Source organism: Eptesicus fuscus, chromosome 2 (genome assembly GCF_027574615.1).
Source record: "Eptesicus fuscus isolate TK198812 chromosome 2, DD_ASM_mEF_20220401, whole genome shotgun sequence".
In the NCBI taxonomy this organism is placed as follows: domain Eukaryota; kingdom Metazoa; phylum Chordata; class Mammalia; order Chiroptera; family Vespertilionidae; genus Eptesicus; species Eptesicus fuscus.
Genome location: NC_072474.1, coordinates 920,324 through 936,044, shown reverse-complemented (window position 1 = coordinate 936,044; position 15,721 = coordinate 920,324). Strand labels below are relative to the sequence as shown.

The following is a 15,721-nucleotide window of genomic DNA, read 5'->3' as shown; positions in this document are numbered from 1 at the left end:
GAAGAAAATCTTGGCTCTGCCTGTGATACTCCCTTCAAAGTGAGATGCCTGTATATCCAGGCACTCTACTTGTAGGCTTCTATCCCTAGTAGGGTTGGCTGTTAAAATAAGAGTCTGATTTCAGCTGGCAGCATAAAGAGCAGGTCTCCAGGTATTTGCTAGGCAGTACAGTCTGGCACTCCCCACTATGCAGTGTTCATTGACAGCACAGGGGTGATTAAGGGAGCCTTGCATGGCCCACATGCTGCCATTCTCTTTCCATATTCATACACTCTTCAGTCAGATCAGCAGCAAGCTGAGCACCAAGTATCCTTGTAAATTGCTGTTAGCTCATTTTGCCATCAGGCTGAATATTACGCATCATTAGAAGAAATAATCCTTTGAAACAATTTCATCTGTTATAAAGATATTGGGGGGCATTAAAATTTCTTGAGAGAAAACTGTCTGACCTTAATGCAAAGAAAACTTTTACTTCTCCTGAGCAAATGCTTTGTGTTTACCTTATGGAGATTGTGAATATTTAACTTAATGCTCTTAGGTTAGCTGCCAAATAGCTTAGAGCCAAATCTGTGGCTCACTCATAACAAATGGGCTCTGTGCCTCATTAACTTTGTTCCTAGCTCCAATTTATGTCTCTGCTCAAGTTATTCCTTCTTCTTAAGAAAATCTTAGTTCATGCCATCTCATTTGATAGATAGATAGATGATAGATAGATAGATAGATAGATAGATAGATAGATAGATAGATAGATGATAGATAGATAGACAGACATACTTAAACAGCCCAGTATTGTTTCTGAAGTAGTTTATATTATGACATACTTCATGCACATAAAAGCCTCTTTGGTCTTTCTTAGTTACCTCATTTACTGTATTTACTGTATGTTTGTTTTTATATAGGTTTTTGCAGGGTTTTGATTACATGAAAATAATTGTGCCACAAAATTGTTTTAACAGTGTAGCCAGCCCTGGCCGGGTAAGGTTAGATCGTTGTCCATACGCCAAGGATGCCAGTTTGATACCCAGTCAGGGCTCATACAAGAATCAACCAATGGCCCGGGCTGAGTGGCTCAATTGGAGTGTCGTTTTGTGCACCAAAAAAAAACAAAAAAACTTGCAGGTCTCATTCCTGGTTCACGGCATGTGCCTAGGTTGCGGGTTCATTCCCCAGGTGGGGCACATACGGAAAGCAACCAATTGATTTCTCTCTCTCCCTCTCTCCCTCTCTCCCTCTCTTCCTCTCTCCCTCTCTCCCTCTCTTCCTCTCTCCCTCTCTCCCTCTCTCCCTCTCTCCCTCTCTCCCTCTCTCCCTCTCTCTCCCTTGGCTGGGTAGAATCAGAAATGAATTTCATTTCTATTATACTCACGATTTTCTGTTCTTCACATGACAGTTTCTTTTAATTACAACTCTAATCACTGTCACTTTCCATTATGGAATGAGGAAGCAATATTTTATCTCTTGAAAATTAATGTGGAAATAGAAACTATTTCCCTTGGTAATTAGTAACATTTTTTAGATTCTTTGAAAATTCATCTTTAATATAAAAATAATTTGCCATTGTTATCATGCCTATTCATTAAAGGGCCAAATATATGGTTAATGCCATGGAGTTTAGGAAAACACTAGTTGTAACTTTAACCAATCTCTATATTTATAAAGGAAATTAAAAATCCATGCTTACTGTTTCAGCATAAAAAATTTCCCAAGTTTTCATTCCACCCAATTATAAACATAAAGCATTTATCCTGCAGTTTCCTGAATGTTTACTCTTAGGTAGGCATTGTTGTTAGTTTATAATTGTATTTAAATTTTCCCAAAACTCTGTGAGAGTAGCTATGATTTATCATCCCCATTTGGCAGCCAGGTGTCATATTCAACATTAAATATTGTCTTCTGCCTCTCCTTCAGCTTTCAGAATTTCTGAGCAACCCTGGTCAGTACAAGATGGACCCTGTCGTCTTGAGTTACATGGACAGTCTACTGCGGCAATCAGATGTATCACTATTGGATCCTCCACGCTGGCTCAATGACCGTATTATTGGGTTTGCCTTTGAGTATTTTGCCAACAGTCAGTTTCATGACTGCTCTGACCAAGTCTGCTTCATCAGTCCTGAAGTCACCCAGTTCATCAAGTGCACCAGCAATCCAGCGGAGATTACCATGTTCCTTGAACCCCTGGACCTCCCCAACAAGAGAGTTGTATTTTTAGCCATCAATGATAATTCCAACCAGGCAGCTGGGGGAACCCATTGGAGTTTGCTGGTTTATCTCCAAGATAAAAATAGCTTTTTTCATTATGACTCCCATAGCAGAAGCAACTCAGTTCATGCAAAGCAGGTAGCAGAGAAGTTGGAGGCTTTCTTAGGTGGAAAAGGAGACAAACTGGTCTTTGTAGAAGAGAAAGCCCCTGCTCAACAAAACAGCTATGACTGTGGGATGTACGTGATATGTAACACTGAAGCCTTGTGTCAGAACGTCTTTAGACAACAGCCAGAGTCACTATTGCAGCTACTCACTCCTACGTACATCACAAAGAAGAGGGGAGAATGGAAAGATCTCATCGCCAGACTTGCTAAAAATTAGATATTGTATATTTGTGACTTTTGAAGTCTCATTCTGCCTGTCCCCATTTGTTGAATGGCTGCAATCTCAGTGCCTGAGAGAAGATGCTGGATAGAGGCAAACTTAGGATTTTTACTTTTTCCTAAAAGAATATCATCCTCTACATTATCCTAATGGGAAGTTTCATTTTAACTGTACCTTGAGAACACAATGTTCTATGAAAATGTCTTGAAGTTATTCACCAAAACCTTAAAACCAAACTATTGTAACATTTATTAATTACCTTTTGGTCTCCCTTAGCCACATTGGCTTATTCCAAAGGAAAATCAGTGATCTGTAAAACAAATTAAGGATACGTGAAATCTAGAGGAATGCAAGAAGAAAACAATAGAAGAACCAAAAACTTGTTGCATAGTCCACTGGCTGGAAGCAGATCAAGATCTAAATATTAATGAGAATTATTCACTTCTGTGCTCTCTTCCATTCACCATGCAAAGCTTTCCTGGCTATCAGCATACCCTTTGCAAAGATTTTGTTATTCCATCTTTCCCCATCTGATTCCTGGATGCTTTATGAAAGGGGGAATCAAGTAACTTTGTTAAATTAAATTACTCTAGTAGACCACTTAGTTTGCTCAGTGAGTGGTCCATTTGCTACTCTGAATTGATAATAGCTTTCGTTTACCTTGTCTATTAGCCATGTGCACACTCCTTCCTTATATCCAAAGTTCTGTGGTTTTAAAACTCAGCTGATAACTTCTCAAGGTTATCTGTTATTTCAGATAAGTATTTCTGCTTTCTGATAGTCAGTTTTTTCTCTCCTCTTTATCCTTAATCTGGCAGAATTGTTTGATTTATATCATGGTGATTTTAGAACTACAATTGTACCTGAAATTTACAAACTAAAAATTGGTTTGTTTTTGAGATACAAAGGAGAAAGGGTGACCTTTGACCTTTTCACTTAATTCAAAATGCAGACAATGTAATTTTTAAAATGTGGAACGAAAAGTAAAAAGAAATTCTGTCCCTCCTAAGTCAGTGATGTGTTTTTTCAGAGTTGTTCCTAATAACAAATAGATGATATGTTGGGTACACCCATTAATTCTATTATTAATGAGAGTTAGATTGCAATACATATGACACTTAAAAACCAAGATTAGCCCTAGCTGGTTTGGCTCAGTGGGTAGAGCATTGGCCTGCGGACTGAAGGGTCCCAGGGTTCAATTCTGGTCAAGGGCACATGCCTGGGTTGTGGGCTCCATCCCCAGTAGGGGGCGTGCAGGAGGCAGCCAATCAATGATTCTCTCACCATTGATGTTTCTATCTCTCCCTCTCCCTTCCTCTCTGAAGTCAATAAAAATATACATTTTTATTTTTTTAAAAAAACAAAACCAAGATTAGCTTCAGACATGAAACTGATTTCAGCTACCTCCCCAACCTAACCCTGCCCTCAGCCCTCATGGCTCAAAATAACCTCACCAAGCAGGGACCACAGAGGCAGTTACTCAGTTCCTTTTAATCAGGGAGGGAAAAACACAGTCAGTCTAAATAAGTACTGGTTACATAGCAGGCCTGAGTGATAGGCCTGAGTGAACAAGAGCTGAAACTAAAAGTCAAAGAGAAAGTCAAAGTTTTCATTTCAAGTCAGTATGTTTTGGATAAGAAGGAGACCTAATGGAAGACAGGAGCAGAAAAAGAAATTAGGAACTGGCAGTCAGCCATAGTGAAGTAGGGAGGAGGGACAGCAAGAGAAGTGACATAGTGTAGATGATGAGAGCAATATTTTAATAACTGTTGAATAAAATCCTCTCTTGGAAAGGTTGTTGTCTTTCTGCTAATGCAAAGTACGTGTGGACCCTGAGAAAGGAGATACATATTGAGGAGGGCTCCTGGTGGCTTAATGGGGCTCAAATTAAAAAAAAAAAAAAAAAATAGCCTAGCAGCCATTTCTACATAAGGGTCTCTCCTGCAAACTGCACTTCAGGGGGAAGCCTCCACTGTCTCTGCCATCCCAGCCAGCTCTTCTAGAGGAGTTCCTGGAATCCTATTCCAACTAGTAGAACTGAAGCATTCCTCATCCAGTCAGCTGTACAACTATTCCCCCACCCCAACTTCTTCATTGGCCAATCAGAACAGCTCAGCTCTGACCAATCAGGATAGTGCCTTGTGGACCAATAAAACTGCAAAGATTTGGAATCCTCATTTGCATGAGGATGAACCAATCAGGGACCAGGGGCAGGAACTTCTGTCTATATAAGTAAACTCCCGGCTGGCTCTGATATCTCTTTCCCTGTCCACCAAATACTGCGTTTTTCTAGATGGAGCTAAAAAACTGAAGCGGTCACACTGGAGCAGAGCAGAGCATACCAGTGCAGGCCAGAGCAGGCTGCACAGAACAGAGCAAAGCAAAGCAGACCAGTGAGGAGCAGAGCTCTCTCTAGCTGTAGAGGGGCCTAGCTCCAGGGCTGCCTCACAGCTGTGCTGTTTTCCAGCAATGTTGTATCACAATTGAGCTGTTTTGCACTGAATAAAATTTTTTCTTTACTGCTCCAAATTGGGGATGGCGTTGAATTGGCACCAACGACCATCAGTCTGTTCAGATATCAGATTGTCTCTTTCAAGAGTTAAGACATATCAAAGCAATCTTTCCTAACTCCCTAAGATTTGTCCCAGAAATATATTACTTTTTGAACTAAACTGGTAAAATCTTTTTTAAGGTGTTTTTCCCCAAATGCATACCATGATTGGACTGTGCTGCAGATTAGTCTCCTACAAAACTTTGAGTATGCCATTTGTAAGTGTTAGCATTATAAATGACAGGTGAATTTCAGAGTTTACTTGTAATATTTCACTGGATACTATAACAACCTGTAAGTTATACACCTGTTTGAGATTGATGTTACATGATACAAAATAGGAAAAAGATCTTTTGCTGGTTCCCTTTTTTCTTAGAGTCAAAAGCATTCAGTGTGCAAAATTCAGCTTCAAAATATGCATAAGGAAAGCAGGTTATTAAAAATTGGATTGAGCACTGAACTACCCTACTGGCAAATACCTTGTGCATTGATCCATAAGTATACTCACATTTGTTTAACCTGTATCTCATATGGAATTCAGAAAGGTCCAGAATATATAAACCCAACTGCAGATGGTAGTCAAAAATAAAAGTAAGTATAAGTGGCTTTTCCATTTAATACTGTCCTAATTATAATTATTTCTGCCCTTTGGCTGTTGAAATTCCTAAGTACTAGTCCTAATTGGAACAAAATAATTAGAAAAATTACAAGTGGATTATATTTCTGATATGTGCCTTATTATTTTTACTATAATTTTTACTATATCCGTGTTGACCATATCCTACTTTATAATAGAGAAACATGCAAATTGACCGCACCTCCGCTATGCCCATGATTGGGCCGGCGAGAGGCTGGGGGGCGGGACTCTGGGTGGCCTATCCGGCCGTTGAGAAGATCAAGATGGCGGCGCCCAATCCTCTTAGTTCCGGGGGTCCCTGGGGCGATCGCCAACCTGGGGGGGCGTGGCCAGGACCAGCCAGCCACTCCCAGGGGTCCCGGGGAGATCGCCAACCTGGGGGGGGGGGGCATGGCCGGGCCCATCCAGCCGCTCCCGGGGGTCCCTGGGGATATCGGCACCCCGGGGAGGTGAGGCGGGACTCGCCCAGCAGCTCCCAGGGTCCCTGGGAACATTGCAGGCATGTGGTTGCTGAGACCCAGACCAGGCCTCTGGCCCAGATTAATAGCTTTGCGGAGACCTAGGGCAGGGATCTGCCTCATCTGCAGAGAGACAGAGGTTCTGCAGTGCCCCCAAGACGTGGGTGGGCCCAGCCAGGGATCAAGGGGCATGGAAGGACTCCTGGCAGAGGGGCAAGGACCCTCACCCCTGAGGCGGGGGTTGAGGGGTGGTGCCACCTCAGTGGAGGGGTGCTGCACTGCAGGGTACTGGACTGACTGATGTGATTCAGAGAAGCTCCCAGTGCTAATGGGCCTCGCTCAGGCGGCCTTCACACTTCAGAGGCAGTGACTCCTGCTCCTGCCTTGACCCAAAAGCAAGCTCGGGACACCCTGCCCCATAGCAGAGCATGTGAGTGGCAGTGAGTGGGAAGCCTTCCACCTGCTTCGGAGAAGGGGGGGCAGTAAAGAATGGGGGGAGAGGAAAGAATGTGGAGCATCCACAATGAAGAGGTGCTTGAGAAAGAGGCTGGGAAGCCTGACTGGAAGGTTTGTTCTGTTTGCTGGGCCGCTGCCCCTTAGGAAGCGCAAAGAGCATGGCTCTGAGGGCTTCCTGTGTGCTGAGTCAAGTTCCACAGCCAACTGGAATTGGCCTCAGTTTCCTGGTCTGTAAAATGGATTAAGCGTGTCCCAGTGCCTTCACTGAGCTTTGATGGCCAATTGAGATACTATATAAAGAAAATGAGGGAAGAAGTGAGGAAGAAAAGGAAGGACGAGCAACACAAAAGAAAGACTGAAAGGAACCTGTAAACCCATTGTCACTTAAATAGGGAATATAGTCAATAGTGTTGTAATGATGGTATGATGCCAGGTGGGTACTAGAAATATTGGGGAACACTTTGTAAAGTATATGATTGTCTAACCACTATTCTGTAACTAATATAAAACCTGAAACCAATACAAAATAATATTGAATGTAAAGAAATGAAAATTAGAGTGAAATTTTTATAAATTTCAAAGATTAAATAAAAGCTGTAAAGGAAGGAAGGGAAGAATAAAAAGTGTTTTTCATTTTGCCACTTCATTAAAAAGACAGTTATCTTTATATGGTGCTTTTATACTTTTCTAAGTCATTATCTCATTTTAATTTCCGGGCAACTTAAAGACAAGATAAGTATTCCCTCCACTATTCAAAGAAAGGAAATCTTGGTGTCTGGTCCTAATGATTCAATCGTCAAGCCCTTATTGTAAAGCAGGGTTAGTAAAATTTTCTGTGCAGGGTCATATCTATACTAATAAAAGCCTTGGGGGTGATCAGGCCAGCAAGGGAGGGTATTTGGGGGCAATCAGGCCCGCAGAGGAGCAGTTAGGGGGCAATCAGGCAGGTAGGTGAGCGGTTAGGAGCCAGCGGTCCCAGATTGTGAGAGGGATGTCCAACTGCAGGATTAGGCCCGATTCACCTGCAGTTGGACATCCCCCGAGGGGTCCCATATTAGAGAGGGTGCAAGCTGGGCTGAGGGACACCCTCCCCAGTGCACGAATTTCGTGCACCGGGCCTCTAGTGTTTTAATAATAGGTATTCCATTAAAATGGCAAAGCAGGCCCTGGCTGGTATGGTTCAGTTGGTTGAGCATCGTCCAATGCACTGAAGTGTCGCTGGTTCAATTCCTGGTCAGGGCACATACCCAGGTTTCAGGTTCCAACCCCAGTTGGGGAGAGTACGATTGGGGCATATAGGAAGGAGGCAACCGATCCTATGTTTCTCTCACACTTCGATGTTTCTCCCTCTTCCTTCCTGTCTCTCTAAAATAAATTTTAAAACATTTTAAAAATGGCAAAGTATGATTTCTCAGTCACATGATTATTGATAATGAAAGTTAATGCTTTCATCACTTAAAAAAAGGGGAAATATTTACAGAAATGTACATGCTGCCCTGGCCAGATGGCTCCGTTGATTTGAGCTTCATGCTGTGCACCAAAAGGTAGTGGGTTCAGTTCTCAGTCAGGGCACATAACTAGGTGCAGTTGCATCCTGGTCCAGGCACACACAAGAGACAACCCATCGATATTTCTCTCTCACATCATTTCTCTCCCTTTTTCTCCCTCTCTCTCTTCCTCCCTCAAAATCAATTTAAAAATATATCCTCGGGTGAGGATTTTTTTATGTTTTTTAAAATAAATTTACATGCTGTGGTGTGGGAAAGAGTGTGAATATTTTTATCAAATCAAAGCCTTGTGGGTTACAAAGTTATTTCTCAGGCATGATTGAGATTCAGTAGCCTTATCTACAAAGGGAAGATAGTCTGTTTAAGCAGGTACTATAAGGATTAAATACTGTATGTAAAACATGATAGACACTAAAGTACCTAATCCCCTTCTGTCCTGCTACCAGTTCCATTTTAAGACGGCCAGCAAGTTTGAAAACGTAGTTTATATTGCAGCTAAACAGCTAAGTAAATAGGGCCTAATTGGGGGCTTAGAAATGGCAGCGGAGTAAGTGGAAGCTACACCGACACTCTCTAGGACCAAAGTGGAAATACAACTGAAATGCAGAAAAAAAACCCTGAAAAATCAACTGAAGACTAGCTGGAGAGAATCCTGGTAACCAAGGATGGAACGTGGAAACCACATAGAGACTGTTAGGAAGTGCAGAGGTGCAAAAGGGCTGACCCGGCTGCCACAGATAGCAGCTGAAGGTCCAGAGGGATAGCTCAATGGTGATGGGTTCCCACTGAGAACTCTGAGGTCTGAACCCCAAGTGGAACTCCCCAATCCAGAGAACCAGAACTAAGAAAGGTACCCAGAGAATATCTGTGAACAGCAGCAGGGTTGCTATCAGCCAGCAAGAGACAGCTGAAAATGCAAGTATCCTCTTAAAGGGCCAATGTACAAAATTCGTGTGCAACCACTCACTTTGGGCTCTGGCAGAGGGAGGGCAGAATGGACTGGAGCTGTGTGAGTCCAGAGTGGAGGGCCCTGGGGTTGGAGCGTGGAGGGCAGCCATCCCAGTTTCCCATGCTGAGTCATTCTCTCACGCTGTGAAGGACACCTTTCTCCTCAGACCTTTGCTATCCAGGTGATTTTTGCCTGGGGGGAAGGCGGTTGCCCCCTCCTATTGGAAGACTTCTTGCTGCACCCTGTGGTCAATAGCCTAAGGCTAATCAAGCCTGAATACAAACTGCAGACAGAGATGGGTCTCTAGAGGCTTTGAGTATTTGCCTGATCTCCTTTGGGCCTGGGGCTAGGAAAAGCAGACCCTGGGCATCTTGGTCCTTTCCAAAGACACTCAGCCCCAGCAGAGGAAGCCACAAGCTGAGAAATGCTGATAGCTCCAAATAAGGGATTCAGGGCCAGTCAGAAACTGTCTGAGAGTGTCTTGCAGTAGAGATTGGCAGTCATAGTAGATATACCTAAGACATAGACACAGACACAAATTGGGAGACAAAAACAATCCCCAAATGAAAGAAAAAAAGAATTCTCTAGAAGGAGAGCCAAATAAAATGGAGATAAGAAATTTATTAGATATAGAGTTCAGAATAATGATGGCAAAGATGCTCAACAGCCTGAGAAAAAGATATAGTAACTATGAAAAAAGACCAGTCAGCAATAAAGAATGACATAGCACTAATTAAAAACGCATCAGAAGGAATACAAAGCAGACTAGGGGAAGTCAAGGATAGTATCAGTGAAGTAGAGGACAGGGTAATAAAAAAAAATCAATCAGAGAACCAAAAAGAGAAAACAAGTATAAAACAGGAGGACAGCTTAAGGGAGCTATGGGACAATATGAAAAGTAACAATATTCACATAATAGGAGTGCCAGAAGGGGAAGACAGTGATCAAGGTATAAAGAACATGTTTGAATAAATAATGGCAGAAAACTTCCCTAACCTGGTGAAGGAAAAAGTCACACAAGTTCAGGAGGCACAGAGAGTCCCAAGCAAGAAGAACCCAAACAGGCCCACACTCGGACACATCAGAATTAAAATGCCAAAAGTTAAAGACAAAGAGAGAATCTTAAGGGCAAGAAAACAAAAGCAATTTGATACTGTCTGAGTAGAGTATATGGGGCGTTATCCAAGGCGTCCCTTGAGATAAAGTTAACTGTGCAGGAGTTCAGACATTAAGTAGTTGCTAGCGAAGAGACTACTCTAAGCAAGCAGGACTGAGGGTAGGCATTATTATCTGACCTTATATTAATATAGTTAAGACTGCTGAAGGAATTATGCCACACAAAAATATGCAGTTGCAAATCACACAGCACACTTCATTACTCACAAGGTTCCTGGTGTCATGGGCTCAGACTTAACAGGGTCCCCGGGGAAGAGTGGTGTCCTCTGTGGGCAGCAGCAAATCCATCTTTGGGTGGCTGGCTGGCTGGTTCGGTCAAGTCAGCAGGAGGAGGGCAACCAAAGTCTCACGATCAGAAGTTTGTCCGTTCTTCTGCCATCCGGCGTGGAGCTAGGCAGTGTGGAGCATGAACCAAGAGGATGATCAAATGTCTGAAGTCGGGGACCCCATTTTTTAAGCCTGTTCTGGCCCACGGCAGTCCAGGTGGCTATCAGTAACATACGTCATCACACAAGTGTTAATCAGAGTACAAGCTGGTTATCAATTACAGTGTCACTCAGAGTGTGTCTATCAGGTTTACATACATCATTCCTAAGGGTAGCATTCAGCTATGGTCTTATCTATATGGTGCAGCGAGGGCTTGGCCCTGTGCTCTTTAATATTTCACAAAAGTATTTCACAAAAAATAATTTTTCTACATTTCTTATAACACTCTTTAATTATTTTCTATTGCTATAACATTGTAACACTCTCTACTTATTTCCTATCATTATCACTATTGCTATGACAGACACCTACAAAGCTGTCTGTTGATTTCCCTTCAGAAACTCTATAGGTCAGAAGGGAATGGCATGACGTATTCAAGATAATGAAAAGCGAGGATCTGAAACCAAGATTACTATATCCACCAAGGCTTTCATTCAAAATAGATGGTGAAATAAAGAGCTTCCTGGACAAATAAAAGAGGCTAAAAGAGTTTATCACCACCAAAACAGCACTGCAAGAAATGCTAAAGGGACTGCTGTAAAGAAAAGAAGAAATATATAGAGAGAAACATAAGCATAAAGAATTAAATAAGTACCTATCAATAATAACCTTAAATGAAAATGGAGTAAATGCTCCAAACAAAAGACATAGGGTAGCTGAATGGATACAAAAACATGACCCAATTATATGCTGTCTACAAGAGACCCACTTCAGAAGAAAAGGTCACACAGTATGAGAGTGAAGGGATGGAAAAAATTTTTTCCATGCAAATGGAAAGGAAATAAAAGCTGGGGTAGAAATACTCATATCTGACAAAACTTCAAAATGAAGGCCATCATAAGAGACAACAAAGGTCACTACATCATACTAAAGGGATTGATCTAACAAGAGGATATAACCCTAGTAAACATATAGGAGCACCTAAATATTAAAAAAACAAAAAACTTCTAGAGGACTTTAAGGGAGAGATCCACACCAATACAGTCATAGTAAAGGACTTTAACACCCCGCTGACTTCAGGATAGATCTTCCAGACAAAAAAAATTAACAAGGAAACAGAGACTCTAAATGACACACTGAATCAGATGGATAGAACATTTCACCCCAAAGCTGCAAAATATACATTCTTCTCAAGTGCACATGGGTCATTCTCAAAGATAGGCCACATATTAGGATACAAAACAAGTATACAAGTTCAAGAAGATTGAAATCAGATCAGGCATCTTCTCAGATCACAATAGAATGAAATTAGAAATTAACTACAGTAAAAACACTCAAAAAATATTCAAACACTTGGAGGCTAAATAACATATTATTAAACAATGAATGGGTTACCAATGAGATCAAAAAAGAAATCAAAAGCTTTCTGGAAACAAATGAAAGTGAACACACAACCACTGAAAATCTCTGGGACACAGCAAAAGCAGTCCTGAGAGGGAAGTTCATAGCATTACAGGCCTACTAAAAAAAAAAACAAGAAAAATTAATAACAAACTATTTAACCCTACAACTTAAAGAATTATAAGTGAACAAGAAAAGCCCAGAGTAAGTAGAAGGAAGGAAATAATAGATTAAAGCAGAAATAAATGAAATAAAGGCTAAAACAAAAAACAAAAAAAATCACTGAAACCAAGAGCTGATTCTTTGAAAAGATAAAAAGATTGATGAACCATTAGCCATACTTATCAAGAAATAAAAAGAGAGGATCCAAATAAATCAGAAAAGAAAGCAGTGAAGTAACAACTGACACCACAGAAATACAAAGGATTGTAAGAAAATACTAAGAACAACTACATGCCAACAAGCTAGACAATCTGGAGGATTTGGACAAATTCATAGAAAAATACAATCTCCCAAAACTGAATCAGGAAGAATCAGAAAATCTGAATAGACCAATAATAACTTATGAAATAGATGCAGCAATCAAAAAACTCCCAGCAAACAAAAGCCCTGGTCTGGATGGCTTTACAGGGGAGTTTTACAAAACATTCAAAGAAGAACTAACACCCATACTCCTCAAACTATTCCAAAATATCCAAAAGGATGAAACATGCCCAAGCTCTTTTTAGGAGACTGGCATTATCCTAATTCCAAAACCAAATAAAAACACTACAAAGAAAGAGAACTACAGGCCAATATACCTGATGAACCTAGATGCTAAAATCCTCAACAAAATATTAGCAAATCAGATCCAGCAATATATAAAAAAGGTCATACACCATCATCAAGTGGGATGTATTCCAGGGATGCAAGGCTGGTACAATATTTGCAAATCAATAAACGTGATACATCACATAAATAAAATGAAAGACAAAAATCACATGATCATATTAACCTTTTGCACTCGGATGTCGAGTGTGACTCGACACGGTTAGCATCGGTAGCAGCTCGATGAAAAAAGCAAGCGAGTGCAAAGGGTTAATAGATGCAGAAAAAGCACTCAACAAAATTCAACACCCATTTTTTATAAAAACTCTCAGTAAAGTGGGAGTAGAGGGATCATATCTCAACATAATAAAGGCCATATATGACAAACCTACAGCCAACATCCTACTCAATGGGCAAAAACTAAAACCATTTCCCCTAAGAACAGGAATAAGACAAGGATGTCTGCTTTCACCACTCTTATTCAACATAGTACTGAAAGTCCTAGCCACAGCGATCATACAATAAGAAAACTTTATAAAAGACATCCTAATTGGAAAGGAGGAAGTAAAACTTATTATTCACAGATGACATGATATTGTACATAGAAAACCCTAAAGACTCCACCAAAAAACTACTAGATTTAATAAATGAATTTAGCAATGTAGCAGGATACAAAATCAACACCCAAAAATCAGTAGCTTTTTTATACACCAATAATGAACTCTCAGAAAGAGAAACTAAACAAGAAATCCCATTTACCATTGCAATAAAAAATTAAAATACTTAGGAATAAACTTAATCGAGGAGGTAAAAGACCTGTATTCAGAAAACTACAGGACGTTGAAAAAAAGAGATAGAAGAAGATATAAATAAGTGGAAGAATATACCATGTGCATGGATTAGTAGAATCAACATCATTAAAATGTCCATACTACCCAAAGCAATCTACAGATTCAATGCAATCCCTATTAAAATACCAACAGCATATTTCACAGATCTAGAACCAACACTCCAAAAATTTATGTGAAACCAAAAAAGAACCCAAATAGCTGCAGCAATCTTGAAAAAGAAGAACAAAGTTGGAGGGATCACAATACCAGATATCAGGTTATACTACAAAGCCACTATAATCAAAACAGTCTGGTACTGGCACAAGAGCAGACATATAGATCAACTAGTGGCTTGGTGCATGGATTCATGCACATTGAAAGGAAATTAATTAGAAGAAAGATTCGTGTGGTACTTACATTACTGCAAAAAATTACATGTCAAAATAGTATATGTAATATACTATTATAAAATTAAAACACTTGTGCGATTGGCGCCAGTGAGAGCTTTATATGTATCGTGCATGCACGGGTTAACATTTATTTTTAAACTAGAGGCCCCGTGCACAGATTCCTGCACCGATGGGGTAGCCTCGCCCTGGCCTGCAGGGATCAGTGGACCTCCACGCCGCAGCAGCCCAGCCTTACCCGCCAGCTTGTGGGGCTTCAGCCCACTGTCTGCATTGATCCCGCACAGCACAAAACAGCAGCAGGCAGCCAGGGAGGACCCCAATCCAGGCTGGGCTCTGCACCGCTCCTGCTCATCCCAGCCCTGCTGAGCCTGCCGCTGCTGCTGCTCGGGTGCACAGGAGTGTCTGTGGGAGAGGCTCATGCCCCTGCAGCTGCACTCGCCAGCCATCAGACCGGTGTCTGACGCCCAACCATCTGTCAGCTGAGCAGCGCTCCCACTGTGGAGGCACACTGACCACCAGAGGGAAGCTCCTGCATTGAGCTTCTGCCTCCTAGTGGTCAGTGCATGTCATAGCTATCAGCCAGTCATCTGGTTCTCTGGTCATCCGGTCGCTTAGGCTTTTATATATATAGACTAGTGGCCCGGTGCATGAAATTCATGCACGGAGAGGGGGGGGGTGTCTCTCAGCCCGGCTTGCATCCTTTCCAATCTCAGACCCCTGTGGGATTGGGCCTAAACTGGCAGTCAGACAACCCCCTTGCAATCTGGGACTGCTGGCACCTAACTGCTCACTTGCCTGCCTGCTTGATCACCCCTAACCACTCTACCTGCTGGCCTGATTGCCCCTAACTGCACCCCCCTGCCAGCCTGCTCACCCCCAACTGGTCCCCTCTGCTGGCCTGCTCGCTCCCAACTGCCCCACCACCAGCCTGATCACCCGCAACTGCCTTCCCCTCCTGGCCTGATCACCCCCAACTGCCTTCCCCTCCTGGCCTGATCACCCCTAACCGCCTCTGCCTCGGCCCTGCCACCATGGCTTTGTCCGGAAGGATGTCTGGAAGGTCTCATGGTCTAGTTAGCATATTACCCTTTTATTAATATAAATAGGATATGACAAACAGCCATAACTATAACATATGTACCAGTATTACTCTATGAGAATACATACTTCATACTATAGGAAGGCATCTAATACATTACATTGTATATATTGTAAGTAGTAGGAAATACTGTATTCATAGCAATAACATACACCCTGTGACTTCCCTTCCTGTTTTGGGAATGGTTCCCCAGTTCTTTGAACATTTCCTGGCCCCTAATGTATTTTTTTTTTTTTTTGTCATTCAGTGTAACTTTATTTACTGTTTATTGCACATGATTTGAGGTCTTTAATTTCTAACCACCAAAGATTCAAAGGACTATTTTTTCCATGAAGTTTAACATTAACATCAGTGAATTCATGTATTCATGTGTTTTTATTGTAAACATATGAGTTATTCACATTGTCATAGATCCTGAACTCATAAG

The 15,721-nt window shown here is 41.6% G+C and overlaps 1 protein-coding gene across 3 annotated transcripts in view; it reads left to right on the top strand.

Moving 5' to 3' along the window:
- The window catches only part of SENP8 (SUMO peptidase family member, NEDD8 specific), a 30,299-nt gene extending 26,403 nt beyond the window's left edge, over positions 1-3,896 (top strand). For all 3 annotated transcript variants that reach the window (XM_054725203.1, XM_054725209.1, XM_054725212.1), the window contains one exon: positions 1,909-3,896. In XM_054725203.1, the coding sequence (XP_054581178.1) occupies positions 1,909-2,583 (675 nt within the window). In that variant the 3' untranslated portion in view covers positions 2,584-3,896. The remainder of the gene's footprint in view (positions 1-1,908) is intronic.
- Positions 3,897-15,721: the final 11,825 nt, after the last annotated feature.